Raw genomic sequence first — 27,103 nt, 5'->3', positions numbered from 1 at the left:
CTGCTCCAGGTCGACAATCCATTGAAGAACAAATAGTTGTTCCACTTTCTTAAAGGAGATAACACTGTTGCCCATATCAAGCCATTTTGTGTGCAATCCCAAATGGCACCCTATTACCTATATAGTGCACTACTATGAGACCTGGCCAATAGTAGTGTGATATATATAGGGAATAGGGTACGATTTAGGATACACCTGTTTGAATGATGATCAAAATGGTACAGTAAAGTGGTTAAATAATATGATGAGTTTATATACCATTATACTGTTGACATCGTTCATATTGATTTATTCACTAATGCTCGATGTTTCGGAGATCTTTATACTAAATATGACTCATTTTCACAATAGCTTAATTCAATCAACTAGAAACTTGATATTCAGTCAACATTCTAAAATAATTCACTACCTTTATATGTCTTAGGGTCATTTTTGCTTTGTTTCGATCGGGCAAAAGATTTGCCATAAAGAATCGTGCTAATGATGAGTAAACTATGATAATATAAGTGATGAACATGATGTATACATTTAAGGAAACCTTAAAACAGACAAATGTATCCCAAATAAAATAGAACAAATAAATAATCCAACATTTTGGGGAGCTAACAATGATATAGTGCATTAGAAAAAAAAAATCCTAAATATTTCTATGTAAAAATGGTCAAAAGAAATAACTGCATTCTGTGATAAATACTCCACTTGACTTATTGAGGGAAAGCAAACTGATTTTCTTGGCAGCTACATGCATCCATACATGAGTTCTGTATCACCTCCAATGTTTAGAGTTTTTTCATCCTCTTAATGTACCCATCAACAACAACGAGGCATGTGCACAGGTAGGGGTATACCTATGTCAGACCCCTGGGACTTTGCTCTTCCACTCAATATTGGGTGGTCACTCGTTCTTTTTTTTTGTATACAGTTCTTGTGGTTGTTGTTCTGAACCCACTGCCCCCAAGTCGTCAAGTTCGCCACCCCCACCCATCCGTTGGTCTGCCCTGTATGGAGCTCATGCGCACCTGGTTGTGCATTTTACCCAGTCTACCCTGTACGGATATTGCGGCTCACCAGTCGAGTGTGTGTAGCAAGCTATCTAGTTTAAATATCAACAGTACTACCACACCATAGCAGCATAACATTTGATTAACAATTGATATCGCTTGATTTACATCATCATCAATATTCGGTCTGGTTGGCTGATATGCAGCAGCAGTTCATCATTTACTTCCTCATGGAATCATAGCCACGGGAAGGGTGCTGGAGGTGCTGCAGGACACCTGATAAATTGAAATACATTTGGCAACGTTCTAGAATTACTGCTGTCTGTTCAGAAATAAATGAAATAATTCAGAATAGCCTACTGCACCAAGAGTAGGCCTATAATTTAGCCACAAAGGATCAATAGGACATTTTTTTTTAATTGCTTAGCTGTGGATTGTGTGTAGCCCAGTCATAGTCTACAGTCAGGAACGCGCTGCAAATCTGTCTGTGAACAACATATACAATTGCGGGAAACACAGGCTGGAAAGCAAATGGCTCCTGCTGAAAAGAGAATACTCAAATCTGTCTGCTGTAGGCTACCACAACATTTTATTAACTTGCAAATGGGCCATTTGAGCAAACATTATTTACAAGAGAAGGATCAGCTTTTGGCACCAGTGCATCAGCCATCGCCGGTGAGTGAGCGGCGCATCATTGGGTGAGTCAATCCAACTGGAAAGCTTTTTTAGGACTATAATGTCCTCCTCATATTGTAAACATGTGTGTCTCCACACACCTAGGCCCAGGCTGTTGATGGGTTCAAGACAAAGTTGTTTTTATTGAGCTCAGATTCTGTTTGTCAGTGTCAAAAGTAGCCTGTCTTTGGGTCATTTGTGCGGAATTAAAAAAAGATTCTGCCAAAGTCTCCAGTCATGTAAATTTACATAGATTTGCATGACATGCATTTATAAAAAGGCCCAATTGTTTTCGGACACTACGTTACTAAAAAATGTTCCCCATGTGTGCAACTTCTGTAAGCACCTCTACTCTACTGCTCTATGCCACTAGGGAAATGTCCAGAGAGGACATATGAATAAAAAACAATTCCCTCGTTATTTCGAGAATCACAACTTATTTCTCTCATGATCACTACATAACAAAAGTAGTTTTTTTCGAGATCACAAGACCATTTTCTCATGATCACGTCATAACAAAAGTTGTTTTGTCGAGATCACGAGATAAACTTTATAAATAGGAGTGGACGTATTGATGATAGACAGTATTGTTGAGGCGTCAGAGCCCACGTAGGATCAGCGCATATGTTTTTATTGATTGCTACACTAAGGGATGGTACATTTCATGTTAACATCATGCTTTCATTTGTATTTGGAGCTCATTATCAGTTTATAAATTGGAATGCTAGTAAGCTCAATGTCCCTTACCTTGAGCTAAGCCCTCGGGGGGCATTTAAGCCCTGAATGATGCCTGACAGGCAGCCCAGACCACTGCAAATTGCATGCTAGCAACACCACTAATCTTGTGAGCTAGCTAGCTAGGTAGTGTTAACTATGCTGGGTAGTGTTAACAATTTTTCATAATAGTTCATGTGAAAGAAAATAACAAATAAATGGCCAGCCAGCCGCTTTTGGCCATCCGTCACTGCGTCACACTTCGACCCCTGTCCCCCCGTCCCCCATGGCCTGCTGCTGCACAGTGCACTGCCAGATGACAGTCTGCCTCATGGACCGCAGCATCGGAGCTCAGCCTCGTGTCTCTGGTAGCATCATCAGAAGCTAGCCTAGCTGGCAGCTGCCTGCAGAATTGAGTTGAGACCACCAGACTGCTAACGGGTAAGTAAGTCATACAATTCTACTTATAGTAATAAAATATATATACAGTGCCTTGCGAAAGTATTCGGCCCCCTTGAACTTTGCGACCTTTTGCCACATTTCAGGCTTCAAACATAAAGATATAAAACTGTATTTTTTTGCGAAGAATCAACAACAAGTGGGACACAATCATGAAGTGGAACGACATTTATTGGATATTTCAAACTTTTTTAACAAATCAAAAACTGAAAAATTGGGCGTGCAAAATTATTCAGCCCCTTTACTTTCAGTGCAGCAAACTCTCTCCAGAAGTTCAGTGAGGATCTCTGAATGATCCAATGTTGACCTAAATGACTAATGATGATAAATACAATCCACCTGTGTGTAATCAAGTCTCCGTATAAATGCTCCTGCACTTTGATAGTCTCAGAGGTCCGTTAAAAGCGCAGAGCATCATGAAGAACAAGGAACACACCAGGCAGGCCCGAGATACTGTTGTGAAGAAGTTTAAAGCCGGATTTGGATACAAAAAGATTTCCCAAGCTTTAAACATCCCAAGGAGCACTGTGCAAGCGATAATATTGAAATGGAAGGAGTATCAGACCACTGCAAATCTACCAAGACCCGGCCGTCCCTCTAAACTTTCAGCTCATACAAGGAGAAGACTGATCAGAGATGCAGCCAAGAGGCCCATGATCACTCTGGATGAACTGCAGAGATCTACAGCTGAGGTGGGAGACTCTGTCCATAGGACAACAATCAGTCGTATATTGCATAAATCTGGCTTTTATGGAAGAGTGGCAAGAAGAAAGCCATTTTTAAAGATATCCATAAAAAGTGTCGTTTAAAGTTTGCCACAAGCCACCTGGGAGACACACCAAACATGTGGAAGAAGGTGCTCTGGTCAGATGAAACCAAAATTGAACTTTTTGGCAACAATGCAAAACGTTATGTTTGGCGTAACAGCAACACAGGCCATCACCCTGAACACACCATACCCACTGTCAAACATGGTGGTGGCAGCATCATGGTTTGGGCCTGCTTTTCTTCAGCAGGGACAGGGAAGATGGTTAAAATTGATGGGAAGATGGATGGAGCCAAATACAGGACCATTCTGGAAGAAAAACCTGATGGAGTCTGCAAAAGACCTGAGACTGGGACGGAGATTTGTCTTCCAACAAGACAATGATCCAAAACGTAAAGCAAAATCTACAATGGAATGGTTCAAAAATAAACATATCCAGGTGTTAGAATTGCCAAGTCAAAGTCCAGACCTGAATCCAATCGAGAATCTGTGGAAAGAACTGAAAACTGCTGTTCACAAATGCTCTCCATCCAATCTCACTGAGCTCGAGCTGTTTTGCAAGGAGGAATGGGAAAACATTTCAGTCTCTCGATGTGCAAAACTGATAGAGACATACCCCAAGCGACTTACAGCTGTAATCGCAGCAAAATGTGGCGCTACAAAGTATTAACTTAAGGGGGCTGAATAATTTTGCACGCCCAATTTTTCAGTTTTTGATTTGTTAAAAAAGTTAGAAATATCCAATAAATGTCGTTCCACTTCATGATTGTGTCCCACTTGTTGTTGATTCTTCACCAAAAAATACAGTTTTATATCTTTATGTTTGAAGCCTGAAATGTGGCAAAAGGTCGCAAAGTTCAAGGGGGCCGAATACTTTCGCAAGGCACTGTATGTCCGTTACATGAAATCCAAATAAAAATGCATTTACATTACAGGTTGTAATGCAACAAAATAGGTAAAATGGCAAGGGGGATGAATACTTTTACAAGGTACTGTAAATTGCTGGAATACTCTCAGACTAAAGACTGTCTACTTCTACGCCTGCCGGCACTTCAGTCTCCCCTCCTCAGGTGATTCGGTGTTTACAATCTGAAGAGGGGTTAAGAAATTGGAAAAAAGCAACTTACAAAGATAAGGGATTTGTAGGCCATGCCCAATCAGAATAACATGCTGTTAAAAGTCGACTGCAATCAAATGCTCTCTCAGCCTCCTTAAATGCAGAGTATAATAAATTAGTGCGGGAAAATAGAGAGTACGTTAAAACTGTCGGAGAAACCCTGCTCCTCACAGCTATGCAAAACTTTACACAGAGTGCACATAAAGAAACGGAAGGTCAGAATAAAGGACATTCCCTCTCTATTATGGAACTGCTAGCCAAGCATGATCACACAGTGAAAAGAAAAATGAAGTCAAAGAAATCAAAGAAATACAACATACTTTGGGCATAGTACACAAAACAAAATGATTGATTGCCTGGTCCGAAATGGTCCGCACCTCAATAATTAGTGAAGTTCCACAAAGTGAGGCTTTCAGCATTATGGTTGACGAGATCAAAGACATTAGCAAGAAGGAACAGATGTCCTTAGTATCGAATTGCAATTACAATGGGTCAATATGTGAACGTTTTCTCACCTTTGAAGTAGCAGAGCGCCTGGATGCTGCAGCACTTTCACCGAAATTTGTACAAATACTGCAGAAGTATGGCCTTGACTACAGAAACCACCTAGTAGGGCATGTATATGATGGTGCCTCTGTCATGAGCGGAAACAACACAGGTGTGCCAGCACCCATTAAATCAGAGGCCCCATTAGCTTTGTATGTTCACTGCAATGCACATTGCTTAACTGTAGTATTAGTTGACGGTGTGAAATTGCATCCCTGAAGCATATTGTTTCTTTTCTCTTTTGCAGAAAATGTATGTCTTTGGGTCAGGGTCATATGTACCACAAAGGTGGCAAGAGGTGCAGAGGGAGATGTTTCAGGGGGCCCCGAGAGAGTTACAAAGACTGATAGAGACACGATGGGCATGTAGGTACAATGCTTGCAAGACCGTGAGGGCACACACTGCCAACCATCATACGTCTACTGAAAGAAATATCTGAAGAGAGAAATGGAGTCGTAGAGGCAAGACGTCTATTAGCCCAAATAGATCTAGTTTATTGGCCTCCTTGTAACACTCACCAATGTTTTTGGTGAGATTAAACATCTGTCAGACATTTTACAGTCCCCACAACTCAAATTTGGGCGCGGCTGTTTCCCTTGTTGATTCTCTTGTTGACACCTTGAACATTGATACTACATCGGATGTTGCACCTCCAGGCCATCCAGGGCGTCAGGTCACACCAAGCTCTAGGCTTGAAGGGCATCACATTCCCACTCCAATAGTTCAAAGACGGGTCAACACAGATAAGGAGTCATTTCCGTCAGGTTCATTCATTCCAATTGTTGATGTGCTTCTCTCTGAGGTGAAGAGCAGATTTCCTAAAGAAAATTGTGTCATCATGCAAGGGATACAAGCCTTGAGTCCCTGCAGTCTCACAATTTGTGAGAAAAATGTAGTGTTTCCATTTGCCATTTGCCAACTGCAGCACTGAGGATCTAGAATATGAGATCCCTCAGCTCAAGCGAATTCTTGATAGGAAACAAACTAGTGGCTTGGAAACACCAGTTTAAAAGAGCTCACAGTCTTCCTTGGGCCATATAGGGAGGTGTTCCACAAGATGTTTAAACTGCAAAATGACACTTGCATTACCTGTGAGCACTGTAGCATGTGAGCACAGTTTTCCAAGACCGTCTTGAGAAATACAACGAGTGACGAGCGATTGAGCAATTTGGGGGTGTAGAGTCAAGAAGGGCGAGGGCAATAAATCTTGAGGATTTTGTGGATGTGTTTGTCAAAAGACACAGCAACAGGCAAATAAATCTGTATTGAAAATAATGTAGCCTAATAAAGCAGGGGTATGAATAGGTTGTGAGTAGGCTATAGTAAAATGTATATTGTTGTCCATAATTATGTTTTTTTTTTTTTCATTTTTGGACATATTTCATATTTTTGTTTATAACAAGACACAGCAACAGCCAAATAAAGCTGTATTGAAAATAATTGGAGGCGTCTGTGTGGCGTTTTTAAACTTGAGTAGGCTTGTTCACAGTAAATGTTTTGCTCCTTGCAATCAATGTACTGATTTCAAATTAAAGCTGTATATTTGTCTAAGGAAAAGGGCAACTAGCCCATTTTGAAGAACAATCGCCTAGCACATGTATATACAGATACATAACACATTAAAACATGATTGTTGTGGAACTTAAAATGTTAACTGTACTGGTATTAGTCAATGCACATCAGATAAATAGTAACATTTAACTGTGAAATAAGAAACCAAAGTATATCAGTATGCGATTCCGTGACTCTTAATATTGACATAGTTTCCAACTAGCCTATATACTACAACAGCATAACAGAATTCCTGAAATTCAGTTACGGCTTTTGGTTTTGGTGTGCCACCCCAAGATTTTCAGTGGCCCCACCCGGCCACCCACCCCTATGAACAATTTCTGGGGGCGCCACTGATTGTGCGTCTGAACAAATGAATGGGCGATGCGTGGTACTTCCGATTATCTCGTGATCTCGACAAATCAACTTTTGTTATATAGTGATATAGTGAGATAAGTAAGTTGTGATCGCGACATAGAAGGGAATTCTTTATTTTGATTAATATGTCCCCTCTTGACTTCCGTAATGCAATGCTTTATTAGGTGATTTTTTTATATTTTTTTATTCTCATGAGTTCCGGTACTTCAGAGCTCCACTGTTCACCTCTCTCTCTCGCACTCACTTTTTGCTCCGGCACCTCAACATTGAAAAATTAAGTACTGAACACAGGTAGTATAGAATCTGGCTAACCACCATATACTAAAATATACACACAAACCACCAGCCAGCCAGCAATACACTGAGTGTATAAAATATTAGGAACACCTGCTCTTTCCACGACAGACTGACTAGGTGAATCCAGATGAAAGCTATGATCCCTTATCGAGGTCACTTGTTACATACACTTCAATGAGTGTAGATGAAGGGAAGGAGACAAGTTAAAGAAGGATTTTTAAGCCTTGAGACAATTGAGACATGGATGGTGAATGTGTGCCATTCAGAGGGTGAATGGGCAAGACAAAATATTTTTTGAACGTGATATGATAGTAGGTACCAGGCGCACCGGTTTGAGTGTGTCAAGAACTGCAACGTCGCTGTATTTTTCACGCTCAACAGTTTCCTGCGAGTATCAGGAATGGTCCACCACCCAAAGGACATCCAGTCAACTTGACACAACTGTGGGAAGCATTGGAGTCAAAATGGGCCAGCATCCGTGTGGAACGCTTTCGGCACCTTGTAGAGTCCAAGCCCTGGCGAATTGAGTCAAAATGTGTGCAACTCAATATAAGTAAGGTGTTCCTAATATTTTGTACACTCAGTGTACATCACGAGTTAGATTATATATATTATATTATGTAGTTATTATTTAAGAGCATTGAAGATAAATCACAATTTGTAAAAAAAAATAATTGAGGTAGCTAACTAGCAGATTTACATCAATCATCAACATCCCTCTTTCCCGATGTCAATCATGTCTTTCGGAGGCACTGTAGCTAACTAGCTCTCTTACAATCTGTGATGGGTGAGTGTGTTGCTGAAATAAATAGGCCTATGCTCAAAAATGTTTGTTATTAATTTCGAGATCTGAATTATGAAAGTCTTATATTTGGGGTGAGAGGGGGTTGGGTGGGGGGCTTTGTTCATTTTGAGCACCTGCTCCCTGAAAGGTCTGTGCATGGCCCTGTCAACAACCCTTACCGTTAGACCCTTCATCCTCAGATTTACAGGTGGTTCCGACATAAATATGAATTGGGGATGTCCAATATCACAGAACAGAATAATCGACCTTGCAGGGTTGCCCCATAGAAGCATACTACAACGCTCTGTCTAGGAAATGCTATCCTGCTACTGGTGCTTCTGCTGTACTAATGTCTGAACTCTGACTTCACACATGACCAGCCCTGAGAGCCATCAGACATATACAGTATCACTGATTCCAGCTTCCTCCACGTGTAAAAGTGTTAGTCACTGTCACTACAGACGCGCCCAGATGATTCAACCATACAGAGAGCTCTGGCTGAGAGTGTGCCGGTCAACCTCTCGGCAACCACTTTGTGTAATATTGACTGAATGGGAGGAGCAGCATCTCAGATAAAGCCCTTGCAGAGCCTCAGAAGCCCCATAATAAAATACTACAGGCTGCTGCCTGCCTGCTTCTTCCCCACCCGCGAGTGCTGAAGGAGGCAGGAACACGTGCATGACAAAAGACACCTGGTGGAGCGAGGTGAGGTCGTGGCCAGTTTAGGTGGGGGCGAGTCTGGCCGGTGTGGTGGTGAGTGAATGTGGAGGTCCTACTCCTGGGTCAGATCAGAGCGCCAGTGTCATGTTGCGGAGGAGCCACTGCTGGGAGCGGCTGCCTGTGCAGTCTCTCAGGGTGGGCACCATCTTGTCCTCCTCAGTAGGCATGTCCAGACATTGGTTACTGTTGACATGCAGCAAGGTCAGCCGCTGGGGAGAGAGGCGCAGGCAGACAGGCAGAAACAGGCACACACGCACACACACGCACACACCCACACACACACACACATGGGTGAATGAGCATTACGCACTAAACACATGGGCACTGCAAAAAGTGAGCCGAGATTCTGGCCTCTGCTCCACCTGCAGCCAGAGAGATGCTTTCTGGGTAGATTAGATTACAGATGAGCACCACTTCAACATATTTTAAAATGGATGTTTTCCACCCACTCATACAGATTTTGCAGTATCTTCCCCAGCAGCTTGTATGTGGATTACACTTTATTTACAGAAAAGTCATCACTGGGTATTGAAATGATGCAGACTTGTGTTCGGATAAATAAGTGTCAAACCTTTCAAAATAAATGTTGTGATTAAAAAAAAACAGATGCTCCTGAATGTACCCAAGGACTTTCACCTCAGGAGGATTCGTTTGGTAGAAATCAATCATTTGAGTGCCGTCACAACGATGCCTGTATTCCCCACGTCGATACCTAAGCCCCAAAACGAATGGCAAGGAGAGGAGACATAAAAGCTCTTAATTAACCACTTATGGCCACTCTCTCTCAGAGGTAATGTACTTAGCCAGTTTATACCTCCGTTGGCGGCCGTTACTCTTGTCATAATGACCATACAGAGTGCAGACGGCAGAATCCAATTCTTACCGTTATAGCCGCGTTTTACTTCTTAAGGACGGAAAATGCAATTCTCTTTCCAAGAGCCATGACATACATTGTAAAACGACATCAAAAAAGTATGTAGGGGGGGGGGGGCAACAGCCCAACCAGTAGTGTAACCCGTCAGAACAGATTTCCCCATTATGAATCTCCAGCTCATTGTGTGTTGTGTTTTCTTCTTGTTATCACCATTTCAATTCAATTCAGGCCAAATTCTCTCATGAGATGACCTATTGGTAACAGAGAGGGATTCCCCCCGTTTACACCTTGTGTTTTGGCCTGTAAGCCCGTGGCATATGAATCTGATTCTCTTGTTCTTCTCACATACTCAATTTCACACGGACAGATTCTGTGAGCGGGGCCATTGATTTGAAAATCAATAGGTAGGCTACTGAGAGGAGATGGTTGGAGGAAATGGTTGGGAACAGTGTCAGGTGCTGCAGGTGTGTGTGTGTGTGTGTGTGTGTGTGTGTGTGTGTGTGTGTGTGTGTGTGTGTGTGTGTGTGTGTGTGTGTGTGTGTGTGTGTGTGTGTGTGTGTGTGTGTGTGTGATCATGTGATACAGCTCTGTGTGCGTTGGGACACCAGTGGTCGTGCAGAGCCATTATTGTAGAAGTACAGTAGAGAATGCTCAATCTGCAATCTGTCCCTCCTTGTGTACCGTACAGTAGAATAGCAATCAGATGAGCTCGCAACGTTAAGGTGATAGAGTGTTTGGCATCAATAGCTAAACTTTTAATAGGAAGACAGACTATTTTATGTTCTTTTGGCACATCATTCACACATCCCAGGAGGTGTTTTCCAAAACAATGTGTGACTGGTACACACTAAATCCAAGTGACACCTTGAGACCAATGAGACCAAATGAGGATTGATTTTGTATTATAGGTTGACAGAATGCTAGAATCCTTATTCCCCATTCCTATTGCTTAAGGGTTTGATTAAATGCAATGAGTTTCCTTCCAGGCAGTTTTTCCTGGCCATTGTGCTCTCACCTCTGCTTTGTTCTTTGGGGTCTAAGGCTGGGTTACTGTAAAGCACTGTGCGACAACTTCTGATGTAAAAAGGGCTTTATAAAATCTATTTAATGAATGAATGAATACACTTTCCTGCAGTGTAACTGAGAGGCATAAGCATTGTTACCGTCAAGTTAAATGAAAAACCATTAGTAATATGGAGGTTTTAGTAATAATCAATAAATGAATACAGCACATGACTAAGAACACACTGATTCAACGATATAACATGGTTCATACGCAGACTTTGCAGCAATGATTGTCTTTGACTTTGAGGCAGTAGCGGTGCGTGGGTCAAATCACCAGGGAAGCCAATCCAGAAAAAAAAGCCATATTAAAACCTGTGTGTTGTGATAACTGCGTAGTTTGCTCTATAATCTGTTAGTTCCTATACCTTAACACCGGGATATATAGGCCTAAGGCCGAGACAATAAGACGACGCAGTGGCAGAATACATTCTAATAATACACATTTGGTTCATTACAAAACCGGAGAGCAACATTTATCCGGGGAAGTCCACATAAAAAAATATTGCATGTAACAAACAGTTACATGACCTACAGCATGGTCAAGCAAGTTAATGTTTCTGACATTTTCAGACTACTAAACAGCTATTGAGTTAGAGTTACTAACTTCTTTTCATGGTCAACGATACGCCAGGCCAGCTAGTTAACATTAGCCTACTACATCTAACTACATATTGAACTTCCATCTTCTCTGGCAAGGGGCACAATGTATGAATTTATGGTTGGATCAGAATTGCCATCATAATCATTGGCAGTACGAAGGCTTATGTAAAACCACAAGTTCCTATCTCCAACGGTGGTTACTTTAGGAAAGGGACGAGGATAACAACACAACAAGATGCAACAATTCCATTTTTTTCTGTCAATAAGGATGTTTGGCTTGTGATGTGATTGGTCTTAAACCAAATCCAAACTGGCTTCCCTTGACACTTTTGTTTTGGTGCGCCAGGACCATTCACAGCTGAGCTCACGTAGTTTAGCTCAATGCCGATTGGCTATTATTTTATATATTTTTATAAAGGGAGGCCAAATGCTCGCTGGCTTCCCTTGTATTCAATGCTACGGGTGGCAACAATGCCATACACTTTCTGACCAGACAGCATCAGATACACATACTGAGACAGAGGGGCGCTGTTTCGTTCATTCGAATGCTTTCTCCAATGAGATACATCCAGCCTCTTGTGAATTGACTTTTTTTTAATGAAAGACAGAGAAAGCCCAATTGTTTTAAATTACTTTTTTTGGGGAAGCCTGGCTTCCCTTGGCATCCATGAATACATCGCCACTGCTTTGAGGTAAGTTTGTCCTGAAGCTGTATAGGACATTTTCAGATCGATATACAGCCTTTATTTTTTGAATGGGTAGCACAAACGAAGATGGTTTGTATGTGATTGTGCATATTTGAGCTTGTGCTTCCTTCAATGCAACAATACACAGAAGGGTCTCGCATTTACTCTACCTACAGTGCCTTTGGAAAGTATTCACACCCCTTGACTTTCCCAACATTGCATGGACTCACTCTGTGTGCAACAATAGCGTAACATGAGTTTTGAATGACTACCTAATTTCTGTACCCCACCCATAAATGTATCTGTAAGGTCCCTCAGTCTCGCAGTGAATTTCAAACACAGATTCAACCACAAAGACCAGGGAGTTGTTCCAATGCCTAGCAAAGTAGGGCACCTATTAGTAGGGTACAAAAGAGAAAAGGCAGACATTAAATATCCCTTTGAGCACGGTGAAGTTATTAATTACACTTTGGAAGATGTATCAATATACCCAGTCACTTCAAAGATACAGGCATTCTTCCATACTCAGTTGCCAGAGAGGAAGGAAAATGCTCAGAGATTTAACCATGAGGCCAATGGTGACTTTAAAACAGTTACACAGTTTAATGGCTGTGATAAGAGAACTGAGGATGGAACAACAACATTGTAGTCACTCCACAATACTAACCTAAATGACAGAGTGAAAAGAAGGAAGCTTGTTCCAAATAAAATATTCCAAAACATACATCCTGTTTGCAATAAGGCACTAAAGTAAAACTGCAAAAAATGTGTCATAGAAGTTAACTTTATGAATTTAAACTGCACTCAACGAGCTGTATACAGCCATAAGCAAACCAAAAAATGCTCATCCAGAAGCGGTGCTCCTAGTGGCCAGGGACTTCAATGCAGGTGTCATGACTTTCCTGGTTGAGGATCCAAGGCCTCAGATCAGCTTGGCAAAGGCTGACAGTTAGCCATACCCATCTCTATCCCACAGAAGAGGAGAGGGGGGCTGGGACGGTTTTATGACACCTCACGCCAATCGTAGATCTTATGCAGCAGAGAACTTTTGCCTGCTATTCAGTATCAACCAAAGGAATGCCTTTGTCTAGAGAGACTGTTACCCGCTCAAAAAGTGAATATTAGAACAATATTTCTAAGATAGGAATGTTAGGAATGGTCAGTGGGGATCTAAAGAATAATCATGTCATATTGTTGTTCATTTTGTGATGTCATTAAAAACTGTATAACAAAAATACTGTAACTTGAAGAGCTTTCACACTGTATGTCAGGTTTACATCCCTTACGTTGTGTAGGAAATATGAAGAACAATGAAACTGTTTTTAATTAAGATAGGAATGTGATTTAATTTTTCTAACGAGATCATAGTTTTCATGTGTCTTGCACATTAACCAAGCCACGCCCCGAATGAGGTCAGAAGAGTGTGTCAGTGTGATGGAACCGTCCTTTTCGACCAGAGTGCTTAAAAGGACTCGCTAAGAATTAACATATCAGACCAGCAAATGTGAAGCGTGAGCTAAACGTTACAAATGCTTGAAACTCCCAGACCAGAAAGCGTGCAGCTGTGGCTACACGTTGAAAACTCAAACTCAACACGAGGTGTAGAAGAGAAATTCACTTTACACACAGCTGTGCATGTAAAGTGATCTAGAACCTTGACTATCTACCCGAGGAAGAAAAGAGGCGAAAAGCTCAACTCAGACAATCAATGGTACATCCGATTAGCTGTCTTACGTCAGATATCGAGAAAAGTGAATCTAAATGACTATCCTACTACAATCATCACCATTGGAGACCGGACCACTAAGAAGAAAGACATTGTGACCTCTGGTGGACAACCAAAGCCTTACACCTATCGAGCCAATCCCCATAGAAGGATTGATTGGTTTCAACAGAAAGACGACGAACAAAGACATCTACACGTAAATACATTGCATTTCTTACCCAAATGAGCGGTGGCTTGTGTGTAAGGTTTATGGTTACTGTGAGCGTAATTTCCAACTGTACGATAAATGTCCCTTTTTCCCTATCTCTCTATTTTCCCCATCCCCTTTTCCATCTCTGTATAATAAGCTGTCATATCTTGTCAGTCCACTAGGGACATTTGCCTCATGTAAGTGTGTATGTGTATTCTGTGTTATTATTAAGTTAGTTAGTAAATAAATCCTTAAATACATTTGTGTAGAACTGAATAATGAGAAAAGGATGGGGTTCTTGCGGATTCAAGAAGTCTGCGAAGTTCAGAATGAGACTGATATGAGGTAACGATTAATAAACGACTGCTATCGACATATCTTATAAATATCCTCTTGAGTTTAATTCGGGAGATGATAACTCATTAAACAACTTCTTTTTTGGTGCCCCAAATTCCCACTGAGTTAATTGTTACATGATTAATTTAATCAAGTAACAATTAAATTTAGTTGATTGATTCGATAAATAAAAATCATCACATTAATCAAAGTCACGTCACGACACAGGCAAACTCAAATCTGTTTTACCTCATTTCTACCAGCATGTCACATGTGCCACCAGAAGAAGAAAAAACACCTTTACTTCACACACAGACACACATACAAAACTCTCCTTCGCCCTGCATTTGGCAAATCTGACCATAATTCTATCCTCCTGATTCCTGCTCACAGGCAAAAACTAAAGCAGGAAGTACCAGTGACTCGCTCAATACTGAAGTGGTCAAATGAGACAAATGCTATGCTAAAGGACTGTTTTGCTAGCACAGACTGTGATTCATCCAATGGCATTGAGGAGTATACAACATCAGTCACTGGCTTCATCAATATGTGCATCGATGACGTCGTCTCCACAGGTACCGTACATACATATCCCAACCAGAAGCTGTAGAATACAGGCAACATTCACACTGAGCTAAAGGCTAGAGATGATGCTTTCAAGGAGTGGGACACTAATCTGGACGCTTATATGAAATTTCTCTATGCCCTCAGACAAACCATCGAACAGGAAAAGCACCAGCTGTTCCGGATGACTCTGTGATCACACTCTCCACAGCCGATGTGAGCAAGACCTTTAAACAGGTCAACATTCACAAGGTGGCGGAGCCAGATGGATTACCGGGATGTGTACTCAGAGCATGCGCGGACCAACTGGCAAGTGTCTTCACTGACATTTTCAACCTCTCCCTGACCGAGTCTGTAATACCTACATGTCTCTGTGCCCAAGAACGCCAAGATAACCTGCCTTAAATGACTACCTCCCCATAGCACTCACATCTGTAGCCATGAAGTGCTGTTCATGGCTCACATCAACAACATCATCACGGAAACCCTAGTCACTAATTCGCATACTGCCCCAACAGATCCACAGATGATGCAAACTCAATTGTACTCCACACTGCCCTTTCCCACCTGGACAAAATGAAAACCTATGTGTTCATTGACTACAGCTCAGTGTTTAACACCGTAGCGCCCACAAAGCTCATCAATAAGCAAAAGGAACCTGGGACTAAACACCTCCCTCTGCAACTGGATCTTGGACTTCCTGACAGGCTGCCCCCAGGTGGTAATGGTTGGCAACAACACACCTGCCGCATTGATCCTCAACATGGGGGCCCCTCAGAGGTGCGTGCTTAGTCCCCTCCTGTACTCCCTGTTCACCCACGACTGTGTGGCCAAGCACGACCATCATTAAGTTTGCTGACGACACAACGGTGGTAGGCCTGATCACCAACAATGATGAGACAGCCTATAATTCAACAATCTCTCCTTCACTGTGAGCAAGACAAAGGAGCTGATCGTGGACTACAGGAAAAGGACAACTGAAGACACCCCCATTCACATCGATTGGGATGCAATGTAGCGTGTCGAGAGCTTCAAGTTCCTTGGTGTCCACATCACCGACAAACTATCATGGTTCAAACACACCAAGACAGTCGTGAAGAGGGCACAACAATGTCTACTCCTCCTCAGGAGACTGAGAAGATTTGACATGGGTCCCCAGATCCTAAAAAAGTTATATAGCTGCACCAACGAGAGCATCGTGACCGGTTGCATCACTGCCTGGTATGGCAACTGTTCGGCATCCGACCATAAGGTGTTACAGAGGATACTGGCCATCTGGCCCAGTACATCACTGGGGCCAAGTTTCCTGCCATCCAGGACCTCTATACTAGGCGGTGTCAGAGGAAAGCCCACTTTTTTTAAGACTAAAGCCACCCTAGTCATAGGATGTTTTCTCTGCTACCGCACGGCAAGCAGTACCGGAGTGCCAAGTCTAGTTCCAAAAGGGTCCGAAACAGCTTCTACCCCCAAGCCATAAGACTGCAGAACAATTAATCAAATGGCTACCCGGACTATTTGCATTGACCTCCCTTTAGTTTTTTTTTCACACTGCTGCTACTCGCTGTTTATTATCTATGCATAGTCAATTTACCATTACCTACATGTACATATCACCTCTATTACCTTGACTAACCTGTACCTCCGCACAATGACTCGGTACTGGTACCCCCTGTATATAGCCTTGTTACTGTTATTTTATTTGTTTTACTTTAGTTTATTTAACTCTTATTTTCTTCACACTGCATTGTTGCTTAAGGGCTTGTAAGTAAGCATTTCACGGTAAGGTTTACACTTGTTGTATTCGGCACATGTGACAAATTACATTTGATTTGATTCATTTGATATGTCCTGAATGCAAAAGGTATTATGTTTAGGGAAAATGGTGGTGTCTGCATTATGTTATGGGTATGCTTGTCATCGGTAAGGACTAGGGAGTAAAAAAAATCAAATGTAATAGAGCTAAGTACAGGCAAAATCTTCAAGGAAAACCTGGTTCAGTCTGCTTTCCAACAGACACTGGGAGACAAATTCACATTTCAGCAGGACAATAAGATAAAACAAAAGGCCAGAGTTTTTAAAGATATCACGAAGAACTGCATAAGTGTTGCTAATGCTTTCCAATTTCTGGAGGACCGAGTTTTGACATCAGTGGAATACTCAGTGGAAGCAGAGTATGCTAACTAAGGAGATAGGGACTATTTGAAGAATATAAAATATAAATATAGAATAAAAAATACATCTCAATTGTCAATAGAAACGACATTTGTTTAAGCAAGTCAGCCATATCAGGTATGTTTATTTTAAAGGCAGGAAATGAGGTTGAATGAACTGTTACACTGCCAGACAAGGCTCCGCTGATAGCCAGGTGTAGCAGTGGTAAGATGTTGGAACTGCTGTTGGGACAGCTTTATGTCGGCCCTAACAGTTTATGGGCACCGTTTGTCACCGTGAAAGTGCAATTAATGTATTGTTTAGTGTTGTGTAGTGGCTTTGCTGGAATTCATCCCCACCAAGATTCACATGCTAAAATGTCCACTGCCTTGGAGTAAGGGTAAAGGATAGGAATTTTCTCTGCCATCCACTTTATGTTTTAATTATTATTTTGGGTATAGGGGAAGGTCACTTGTTTTTTTCCAAATGTTCAGGGAAGGTTGATAAATATGTATTTTACTGAAGAGAGGGTCACCCATTTTAATTTCAGAGAGGTACGATTTTCTCCAGGTACAGTATCCCTCATTATAAATAACGTACAGTCCCTTATCCAGAAAGACCACAGCTGTAATCACTGCCCAAGGTGATTCTAACATGTATTGACTCAGGGGTGTGAATACTTATGTAAATGGTTACTTCTGTATTTCATTTTCAATACATTTTCAAAAATGTATATGTTTTCACTTAGTCATTATGGGGTATTGTGTGTAGATGGGTTAGAAAAAATATATATTTCATCAATTTTGAATTCAGGCTGCAACACAAAAAAAGTGGAATCACTACTTTTTAAAGGCCTCACACAGCGCCTCTCTCTCTCTCTCTCTCTCTCTCTCTCTCTCTCTCTCTCTCTCTCTCTCTCTCTCTCTCTCTCTCTCTCTCTCTCACTTCACTGGAGGAGGAGATGACCTGAGCATTACAGTAAAACCAACCACCTAGGCAGGTTTTCGTGCCAAGGTTTAAAAAAATACAACATTCTGCTTTTAAAATGAATAAAACAAATTCATGTATTGATGTCCTCAAAACTATAGCTGTCATAATGGTATTACACTAACAAGCCAAAATTGTAGTATCTGCCATTATAGTCCTGTACCTGTAAATAGACCTATGAACCTCCACTACACTAAAGCTTATTTATTAATCATAAGAACAAGTCTGGGGCAATAATGGAGATGCTATTTTTGCCATCCCTGAAAGATCCCGCCATACTTCAGTGCAGAAAAGACAGCATGAAGAAAATATAAGAGAGGAGGAAAACCAATCCATATTTAATGAAAATATTAGACATGTGAGGGACGTGTCCTCTCTGCTCATAATTATTTCATTGCTCCTCAGTGGCAGTAAAAACTCCCATTACAGCTGTTGCAGTCCCAGAGTGTGGCTCATGAGCTCTGTGCCGTGTGTGTGCACAGCTGAGACCTGCTAATTAAATGAAGATGGTCTCCAAGAGCCGGCACAGGGTGAGGAACATTTATCCTCTATGTCTCAAAGAGTCGGCGGCAACCTGACTTGCTGACAGATGCAGGATCCCTTTTAAATGTGTGTTTGTGCTGACACTAACAACGCTTAAAAACAGAGTCTGGCGTGTAACAGAAAATCTACACAGTACCAACAGATTCAATAGAAATGTGTTTCTTGGCATTCTGCCATTGGAGGGAGCCATGGCGGTTAGATAGTGTGGCTGTTCAGTACGGATTCACCTTGTGTGTATCCCAAATGGCACCCTATTGCCTTTATAGTGCTCAACTGTTGATCGGGGCCCATAGGGCTTTGGTAAAAAAAAAGTGATGCACTATAAAGGGAATAGCATGCCATTTGGGACACGCCCACTGTCTAATTGTGGTCCCAATATTGTCTGTTCAGAAAGCGTCGTGCAGTGTTAATCTCAAGGACAGAGACTACTACGGTAGGAACAGAACAGGGAATGAGGCCATCTGACAGCAGGCTGCTCTAGCACCGTCAGGTTTACAAAGAACAATAACCCTGAGCGCAACTCACCCAATTTAACCAACAGTATTCCCGAAAAGGAGAGCACACAGCAATGAATATGTTCTTTACCAGGCAAACGTCAACTGCTTAACAGACAAATAAACTCCAATGAATTACAGAGGTACTGTAAAGAGGTAACTGGCTAAAGTTAAGCGAATGACAAATAGAAATACTGTTCATATATCAAACAGAAGCCGGTAGCTTCTTGCAGCGAGCATCCAGACTCGATTCAGTAGATGTATATAGGTAAAATGGAAATGAGTGGTGATTAAAATTCAACCCTCAGACACTGAGAACACGCTGTGTGCTGAACACAGCTGTTATGAGGCCATAGGAGTGTGTTCAAAATGCAGCCCTCACTTTCCCAAGGCCAGAGCCATGAAAGCACAGCTCACAATGAGGGATCACTTCAAAAGAGCTTGTAAACAAAGGCGAGCCCATTTCAATTTGCCCATCGCATAGATAATCAGCTAAACATAAAACCACCTCGCCTCCTCAGCTCTCATCCAATGAGGGCCTCCAGTGAATTTTCGCATCTAAAATAAAATATTGATGTAGGAAAATAAATGTAAAATGAGATCAAATTTGGTGAAGGAGGAAGGCTGGATACATTTCTTGCAGATAGCGTCGTTTTTACAGCACCATCTAAAACTGTCGAGGGACGTTTATTATTGCCCGGTGTGCCTCTGTGTTCCTGTCGTTATGCATTTACATCAAAAGGCCACTGGTAATCGCTACTGAAACTTCTTTGCATGGCAGACTTTTACTAACGTTGGAAAAGTCCAGCATCGCAACAAACTGCAGCTCCAAAAACATCTCAAAGCGGAGGTAAAGGAAACGAACACAAACATACTGTGAGGTAAAGGAGCCACTTACAAAAGCAAAGTTGAACGCATATTCCGCCACAGTCATACAACTCCAGCTCTACAGGCTAGACAGTACACACTAGACGATTGAACACTAGCCAACTACACCATTGGTTGCTGGTGAGCAGAGATAAAGCAGGACGGGCTAATTTCAAAGGCTGGAATTCCATTACAATAAACCCTTCCTCCGATATCTCCGACCACCAGCCACCACTGGACTACACACTAGACGACAAATTACTCACTAGACTACTACACATTAGAACACTACACACACTACACACTAGAACACTACACACTAGAAGACATACTACTCACTAGACTACTACACATTAGAACACTACACACACTAGAACACTAGAACACTACACACTAGAACACTACACTACTGCACACTAGGACCTCCACAAGGTCTGGTTGTACAGTAAGTTACTGACCTGTGGTGGCCCATGCAGGAAGACAGCCCCTACAGAAAGTAATCAGTGGGGCTGTAGTACAGCTTCCTAAACACCTCCAGCCGGGTGAAGTTCCTCAGGACCCAGGCTTGCAGGGGGCTATTATTACAGTACTCCACCGTGGGGCGCCAGCTGCCATCCTCCAGCCTGCTGACGGTCAGACACGACTGGGTGATGATGTGGAGGAACGTGTGCTTCTGTGGACGGACATCCGGATGGAGGATGTCATGCATGGACATGAGGAGATGGGAGTGGTGAGTGAGAAACGCTAGGACAGAGCCAGACTCAGGACAGACAGGCCCAACAACAAGATAACCAACAGTACTGTAGACTTATATTCCAAAAAAACACAATGCCACACAACCCATCTAAAGGGTAAATGGACTATGTTGGAGTGTTGCTCAGAATGGAACCACCTTTGCCTACAATCAGAAAATCTTCAACCAGATTTCCTAGTTTGATAAAAGTGGATGGGACTTGGTGGGATGGTGGCACTGATATTCTATATCAGCACTGATATTGTATAGTCCTATGAAAGGAAGAGCAGGGAGGGATTGAGAATAGGAGGTGAGTAAAGAGATGGCTCTGACCAGTGCTTGAATTGGACTGTTACACACTGGTACTGAGTACCGGCACCTCGAATTTGTTACTGCTTGAGTACCAGTACCTCTTGGCTTAAAAATATTGCAAAGTACCCGCACCTAAATATAAATGGGTACCCAAAATGACTACCGACAGCTATTTCAGTCCACTTCAAGCCCAGGCTCTGACCACCTGGAATATGGAGATGATGTAAAAGTCAGGTATTTCTCTCTGTCTCCCAGATGCTGAAAATGATGACCATATGAAATGTTAATGGTACGGCCGGGATCAGTAGTATCGTCTGTCACACTGTTCCTAAAAATAATCAGGCCGTTGACAGAGGCATTGAAACCCCACTGCCGTATACGTCAGGGACATTTCCTAACGCATGAATTATTCATGTTTTCATATTACATATTTAACTAAAGCACAAAGTGTAATACCTGGATCTCTCCCAGGGTGTGTACAGGAATAGATGAGCCTGGGGGCTTTTCAAAGTTGACAGTGACATGAGAGATCTTAATCAATGACAGGTGACACCATACTGGAGCAGGTAGCAGTTGGCGCAATCGGCCGTTTGCGTGGCTGAATTGTAGAGGACATTTTAGAGGCCCCCGTAGAGATATATTTTTTAATGCCAATTCCCTGCAGTTCTACACATTTTGCCATTAAGCTGAGAGAGAATGTTCCAGTTTCAAAGAACATTTTATGCGATTCGACATATTCTGCAATGGAGCTGAGAGAAAATGTTGCAGTTTTAAATCAAATGTTCTGCAATTCTACGCATTTTGCCATGGCTAATTGTAATGAACATGAGGGGAGACAGAGAGCTGGGTTTAAGTGCAGGGCGCAGCAGGTGTTTATTGCAAAGGACCACAGGAGAAGGCAGGTAGCTGGGTCCAGGGGCAGGCAGAAGGTCATACACAGAGGTCCAAAAGGGCAACCGTACAGGCAGGTAAAAGGCTAGTAATAGTCCAGGAGATCAGGCAATAGGTAGATCAGGAAATCCAATAGGCTAAAGTACAGGCAGGGAATAGGTAAAAGGCGCCGTTAGTGAGGCAGGCAAAAACTATCATACACGGGAGGAGTAAATCATGGGAAAAACAGAGCTCTGAAAGACGTGTGTCACAATACAAACAATACCTCACAGTGATGGGATGCACAGAACTGAACTAAATAGTGTATGATAATGGCATACAGGTGTGTGAACAGGTAATTATAATTCAGGTGATTGGGATCTGGAGAGTGAGCTGCGTTCAGGGGATCTATTTGTTTGAGGGTGTAGGTTGGAAGCAGATGTTACACTAATGCAGTGTTATTTAGCAGTATATATTTTGTTATTATGCAAAGTTAATTGTTGTTGAATTTTAAATTCTCTCTGACTGTCTAGTTTTAAATTTTGGTGATTGTTAGTTCTCAAAGATGATATTATTTAAAAACATTTTTATATTGTTTATATCTGGTTTTAGTTGTTTCATTTTACTCTGAAAGCGTTTTTCCATCACACATTTTTTGGGGGAAAAAAACGCTTAGACGGCCCGCCCAAGGACTCAAACATATGAATATGTCCCAGTGGAAGAAATATAACGATATGAATTGTTAATATTAAGGCTGCTTTGAGAATACACAATTGTTGTATGCTACAGTTTCCCTGTGGGAATGTATATGCTTTAGTGTATGTGCTGTGCTAGTATGCTGTGCTTGTTTCAAAGTCTGATGCACATCAAAATGGCACTTGTACTGGCATAGATGATCTGCATGATATAAATATTATGGAGATATCTCGAAGTGTACTCAATTCATCAAGTCCTGGATCATTGAAATGAAAACCAAATCTGTTGGAATATCATGGACCATTCAGTAGTGTCTAATATGCTTGCAAAATTCCAGCAACTTTCTCAAAATGTCCAAGAATTCCATTAATCTTCCACCCAGGACTTCTGGAAAGCCAGGGAATTTTTGGAAAGTTACTGGAATTTTGCAACTCTATTTCTGAGTCGACATGTCATTAGGCTCATAACTGGACAGTGGAGTCTGTTCGGTCCACAGGTCTGGCTAACGAGTCACATTCCCCAGAGCATTAAAACCTATAAACTACTAACACAATTTCACAGAGGACTTTGTAGACTACTGAGAGAGAAGAACAAAAAACACGCAGGCCTTACAACCACTAAGAACAAGATACTACTACCTACCAAAGACAGGACTTATACACTGTCTACGTCGACTAGATGGCGACATTCACGAGCGCCAGGTCAGAAAGCTTACCTCAAAATCATATTCCCACTTGCCAACATACTACATGAGAGAAGAACATTTGAATAAATGGGGGAAATTATGGGCTGCAACGTGCACTGAGCTACAGAATAATGGCTACTGTACAGGTTTTGACAGGAAGCCTGACTCCTGACATGTAGCACCATCTGGTGGCTGAAAATAATCCAACCATTTTTGAAAAATTATAGATGTATTTGTACAGATGTGTCATTATACACATGAAAAATCTTCCTAGGTAATAGTGTAGAAATTACTCTGGACAATCAGTGTGAAAAAGCTGTGTGGGCTCCCGAGTGGCACAGCAGTTAAAGGCACTGCATCTCAGTGCAAAAGGCGTCACTACAGTCCTTGATTCACATCCGGCCATGATTGGGAGTCCAATAATAGGGCGGCGCACAATTGGCCCAGCGTCGTCCAGGTTTGGCCCAGCGTCGTCCAGGTTTGGCCCAGGGTCGGCCGTCATTGTAAATAAGATTTTGTTCTTAACTGACTTGCCAGGTTAAATAAAGGTTAAATAACATCATCTAAAAAAATATCATAATCACAAGTTATCGCACTCCTGTCATGACTCACACAGTACAGGAGGAGTCTTGAGTTTGATCTTTACCTCTGCATCATACTCAAACATCTGATTCCCCTTCATTTGATGACACTTCAGCATGACCACAGGTCCATGGGGATGAGACACGTCCAGACACAAGTCATCTGTCCGGATCTCCTTATCAGCTGTGTAGGAAAACACCTAGCAGAGAGAACAAGACATTTACTGTATCTACTCGTCCATAGCTCTCTCCTTGTGTTGCAAAATTCAGGTAATTTTCCAAAATCCTGGCTGGAGGATTCTGGATTTCCTGCTAATTCTCTCCATTCCAAACTGGATTTCTGGGAAAACATAGGAAATACGGGAAAGTCCATAGCTCTCTGCTCTCTACTGCAGTCTCCTTACCTGATTCCCACCCATGCCATGGCAGTTGAAGAAGCCAACTTTCTCGTTTTCCTTCCTGCCCATGTTGTCCACACACTGGTTCGTTTCAACATTTCTGATCTAGGGTTAGAAAGGAATAAAATGAGAGATTCAACATTGGATTCATACTTACTCATAATTACCATCCTTCAATCCAACTTGGCATATTTACAGCTGACAAAAGCTACTGCTTATAGAGGTGGAAGAAATGAAGTCCCGCTCATCAAACACTGGCACATCATTTCCAGGTGACAAAATCTGTTGCCCAGATGTCAAATCGAATTCAATATTTACTATTCAATAAAACTAGCAATCTAAACTCATTAGCTCACCGGCGATGTAACTCATGATGCGGGACCTTGCTTAGCAACGCAAATGGCTGCATACATCAGACCTGTTGTGACCTATGTTCCCAACCCAAATTCTTACTTAATGATTCCATAATCCAATGAGCCATCTAATGTCTAACTAATATACTCCTAGAGGCATGCTCTATGTGCTAGGTGTTGGATAAGGTGCTTACTATGCAGGAATGGTACCGTTCATAATTAAATGATATAAAAGCTAATGACTGGAGCTGTGAAAAGTGGGTTGTGTGCTGTGTGCTGTGGAGTGAGTTAATCATGGAACAGACGGGAGGGCAGGAAAGGGAAGACTGAGGGCACTGCTGCAGTTCCCTGCCATAGGCAGCTTTTACTGCAGTACATTGGATGCAGGCTGTAAAATCATGGAGCCTCAGCAGAATTAAACTTGGGGATTACAACCTCCTCTCCAAACTCCCAACCCGTCACATCATTTAACAGGCTCTCTATCAATCATGGCCTTCCTCTTTTATTGGAATATGTTATCAAGAACATTCCCCTCTTTGCCTCATGCTAACCTGTTATCTAGAATGTTGTTAGCTAACTGCAAATGGCACCCTATTCACTATGGGCCCTTGTTAGAAGTAGTACACTATATAGGGAATAGAGTCCCATTTGGGATGCATACACAATCATCAGAGGTACATTGGGCTGTAGAATCTGAAATGCTTCATACTTCACCAAGTGAGTAGTATCGCCTGGGGATCTGCGAGTCGGGGTAGATGTTCTCCAGGTACCAGGAGAAGGGTTTGCATTGCAGAGCTTCACGCAGGGCCTTACGAGAGGACACGTCTCCATAGCCCACCCGGGCCACACCTGCAACACAAACCAAGACCACGGAGCCATGTGTATCGAGCATGTCAGACTAGTAGTGGATCCGTTTTTGAGCTCGGATCAGTTTTTACATTTGAGATTATGATGAATGGACAGAGGGGACCTGATCCTAGATTAGCCCCTTACTTTAAGATGATTGATACATACAGCACCTGGTGCAAGTACGGGGACACATGCATTGAAATATCAGCTAAAGACAACAAGAGCCCTTACCGCTTACAAGCAACAACGTTTGATTGGTGGGTGTGGCAGCTGTGGCTGAAACACCAATGACGTTAGTACTCTGGCATCTATTGTCTGACTGCACTGCCAAAGCTGTACACTAGAGGGACCTATCCATCGTTACATATTTAATGGCTGCCTCTAGTCTACACCACTGGAGGCTTCTCAGAGGAAGGAGAGGACCATCCTTTTCAGTGAAATTTCATAAAAATAAAAATAGTAAAACATTTAAAAATTATACTTTTTTTAGATAAAACTATACTAAATATACTAAACTATACTAAATACTAAATATATTGTCATCAAATAATTGATTAAAACAATCAATTAAACAATCAAACAATCAACTTCAACAACACTCTAGCTTCTGTCCTTCATTGACTTCAATACAAAACCTAGGAAGCTCGTAGGCCTTACCCCCTTCCATTGGCCTACATGGTAATTATGACAACTTCTGGAGGACGACCTCCAACCAATCAAAGCTTTTGCAATATGAACTGACATGTTGTCCATCCAATCATAGGATTATGAACATAGAATGAACCGAGTGTGTTGTATTGGGGTTGTACAGCAGAGCATTATTGGTGACATTATTGGATAGAGATTGAGAGTGAAAAGTGAGAGTTGAGCATTTTTAGGATATTATTCATAAATAGTTTTCTATAAATAGTTTTCTTCTTTGGTTTATTTTTGTGCCCAGATAGTGCAATTCATTTCATTTTGCCTTGCTAAATTCAGTAGCAAGTGGCAGTAGCTAGCTAGCTAACAGCGTGAGCATGCAGTTCTCGCTGGTACAATGGTAGAAGCTACCAAAAATGTTGTTGACTTTTTGTGAAGAACCCCTGTCATTCTCTGGAGTACACGGAAAAGGTTAGAATTAAAACCAAGGGTCGACCTCTGCCTGAGATCAGTTTCAGGAAGAAGGAGGAAAAGGTGAGGGCGTTCAATACCAACCGGTATCAAAAGGGTAGCTGGTTAACAGGGAGCCTTTCATCAAGCCGCCTGTATTGCTGGCCTTCCCTGCTTTTAGGAAAGTCTGAGTACAGTGACCTGAAGAACATCGATCTTTTAGCTAAATAGCAAAACAAAAGATGGGAGCATATACAGTTCATTCGCAAAGTATTCAGACACATTGAATATTCCACCTTTTGTTACGTTCCAGCCTTATTCTAAAATTGATTAAAATAAATCTTTTCCTCGTCATAATGACAAAGTGAAAAAAATGGTTTTAGAATTTTTTGCAAATGTATTAAAAATAAAATCAACAGAAATACCTTATTTATATAAGTATTCAG

At 41.8% G+C, this 27,103-nt stretch overlaps 1 protein-coding gene across 1 annotated transcript in view; it reads right to left on the bottom strand.

Moving 5' to 3' along the window:
* Nucleotides 1-3,912: 3,912 nt before the first annotated feature.
* The window catches only part of LOC135547158 (polypeptide N-acetylgalactosaminyltransferase 13), an 85,183-nt gene continuing 61,992 nt past the window's right edge, over nucleotides 3,913-27,103 (bottom strand). Inside the window, exons 9-12 of the mRNA XM_064975879.1 lie at nucleotides 25,429-25,568; nucleotides 24,373-24,471; nucleotides 24,034-24,168; nucleotides 3,913-9,217 (exon numbers count right to left, since the gene is read on the bottom strand). Of these exons, the coding sequence (XP_064831951.1) occupies nucleotides 9,077-9,217; nucleotides 24,034-24,168; nucleotides 24,373-24,471; nucleotides 25,429-25,568 (515 nt within the window). The 3' untranslated portion in view covers nucleotides 3,913-9,076. The remainder of the gene's footprint in view (nucleotides 9,218-24,033; nucleotides 24,169-24,372; nucleotides 24,472-25,428; nucleotides 25,569-27,103) is intronic.

This window comes from Oncorhynchus masou, chromosome 10, assembly GCF_036934945.1.
Source record: "Oncorhynchus masou masou isolate Uvic2021 chromosome 10, UVic_Omas_1.1, whole genome shotgun sequence".
In the NCBI taxonomy this organism is placed as follows: domain Eukaryota; kingdom Metazoa; phylum Chordata; class Actinopteri; order Salmoniformes; family Salmonidae; genus Oncorhynchus; species Oncorhynchus masou.
The sequence above is the reverse complement of the archived record's forward strand: the minus strand, read 5'-3'. Positions and strand labels throughout refer to the sequence as shown.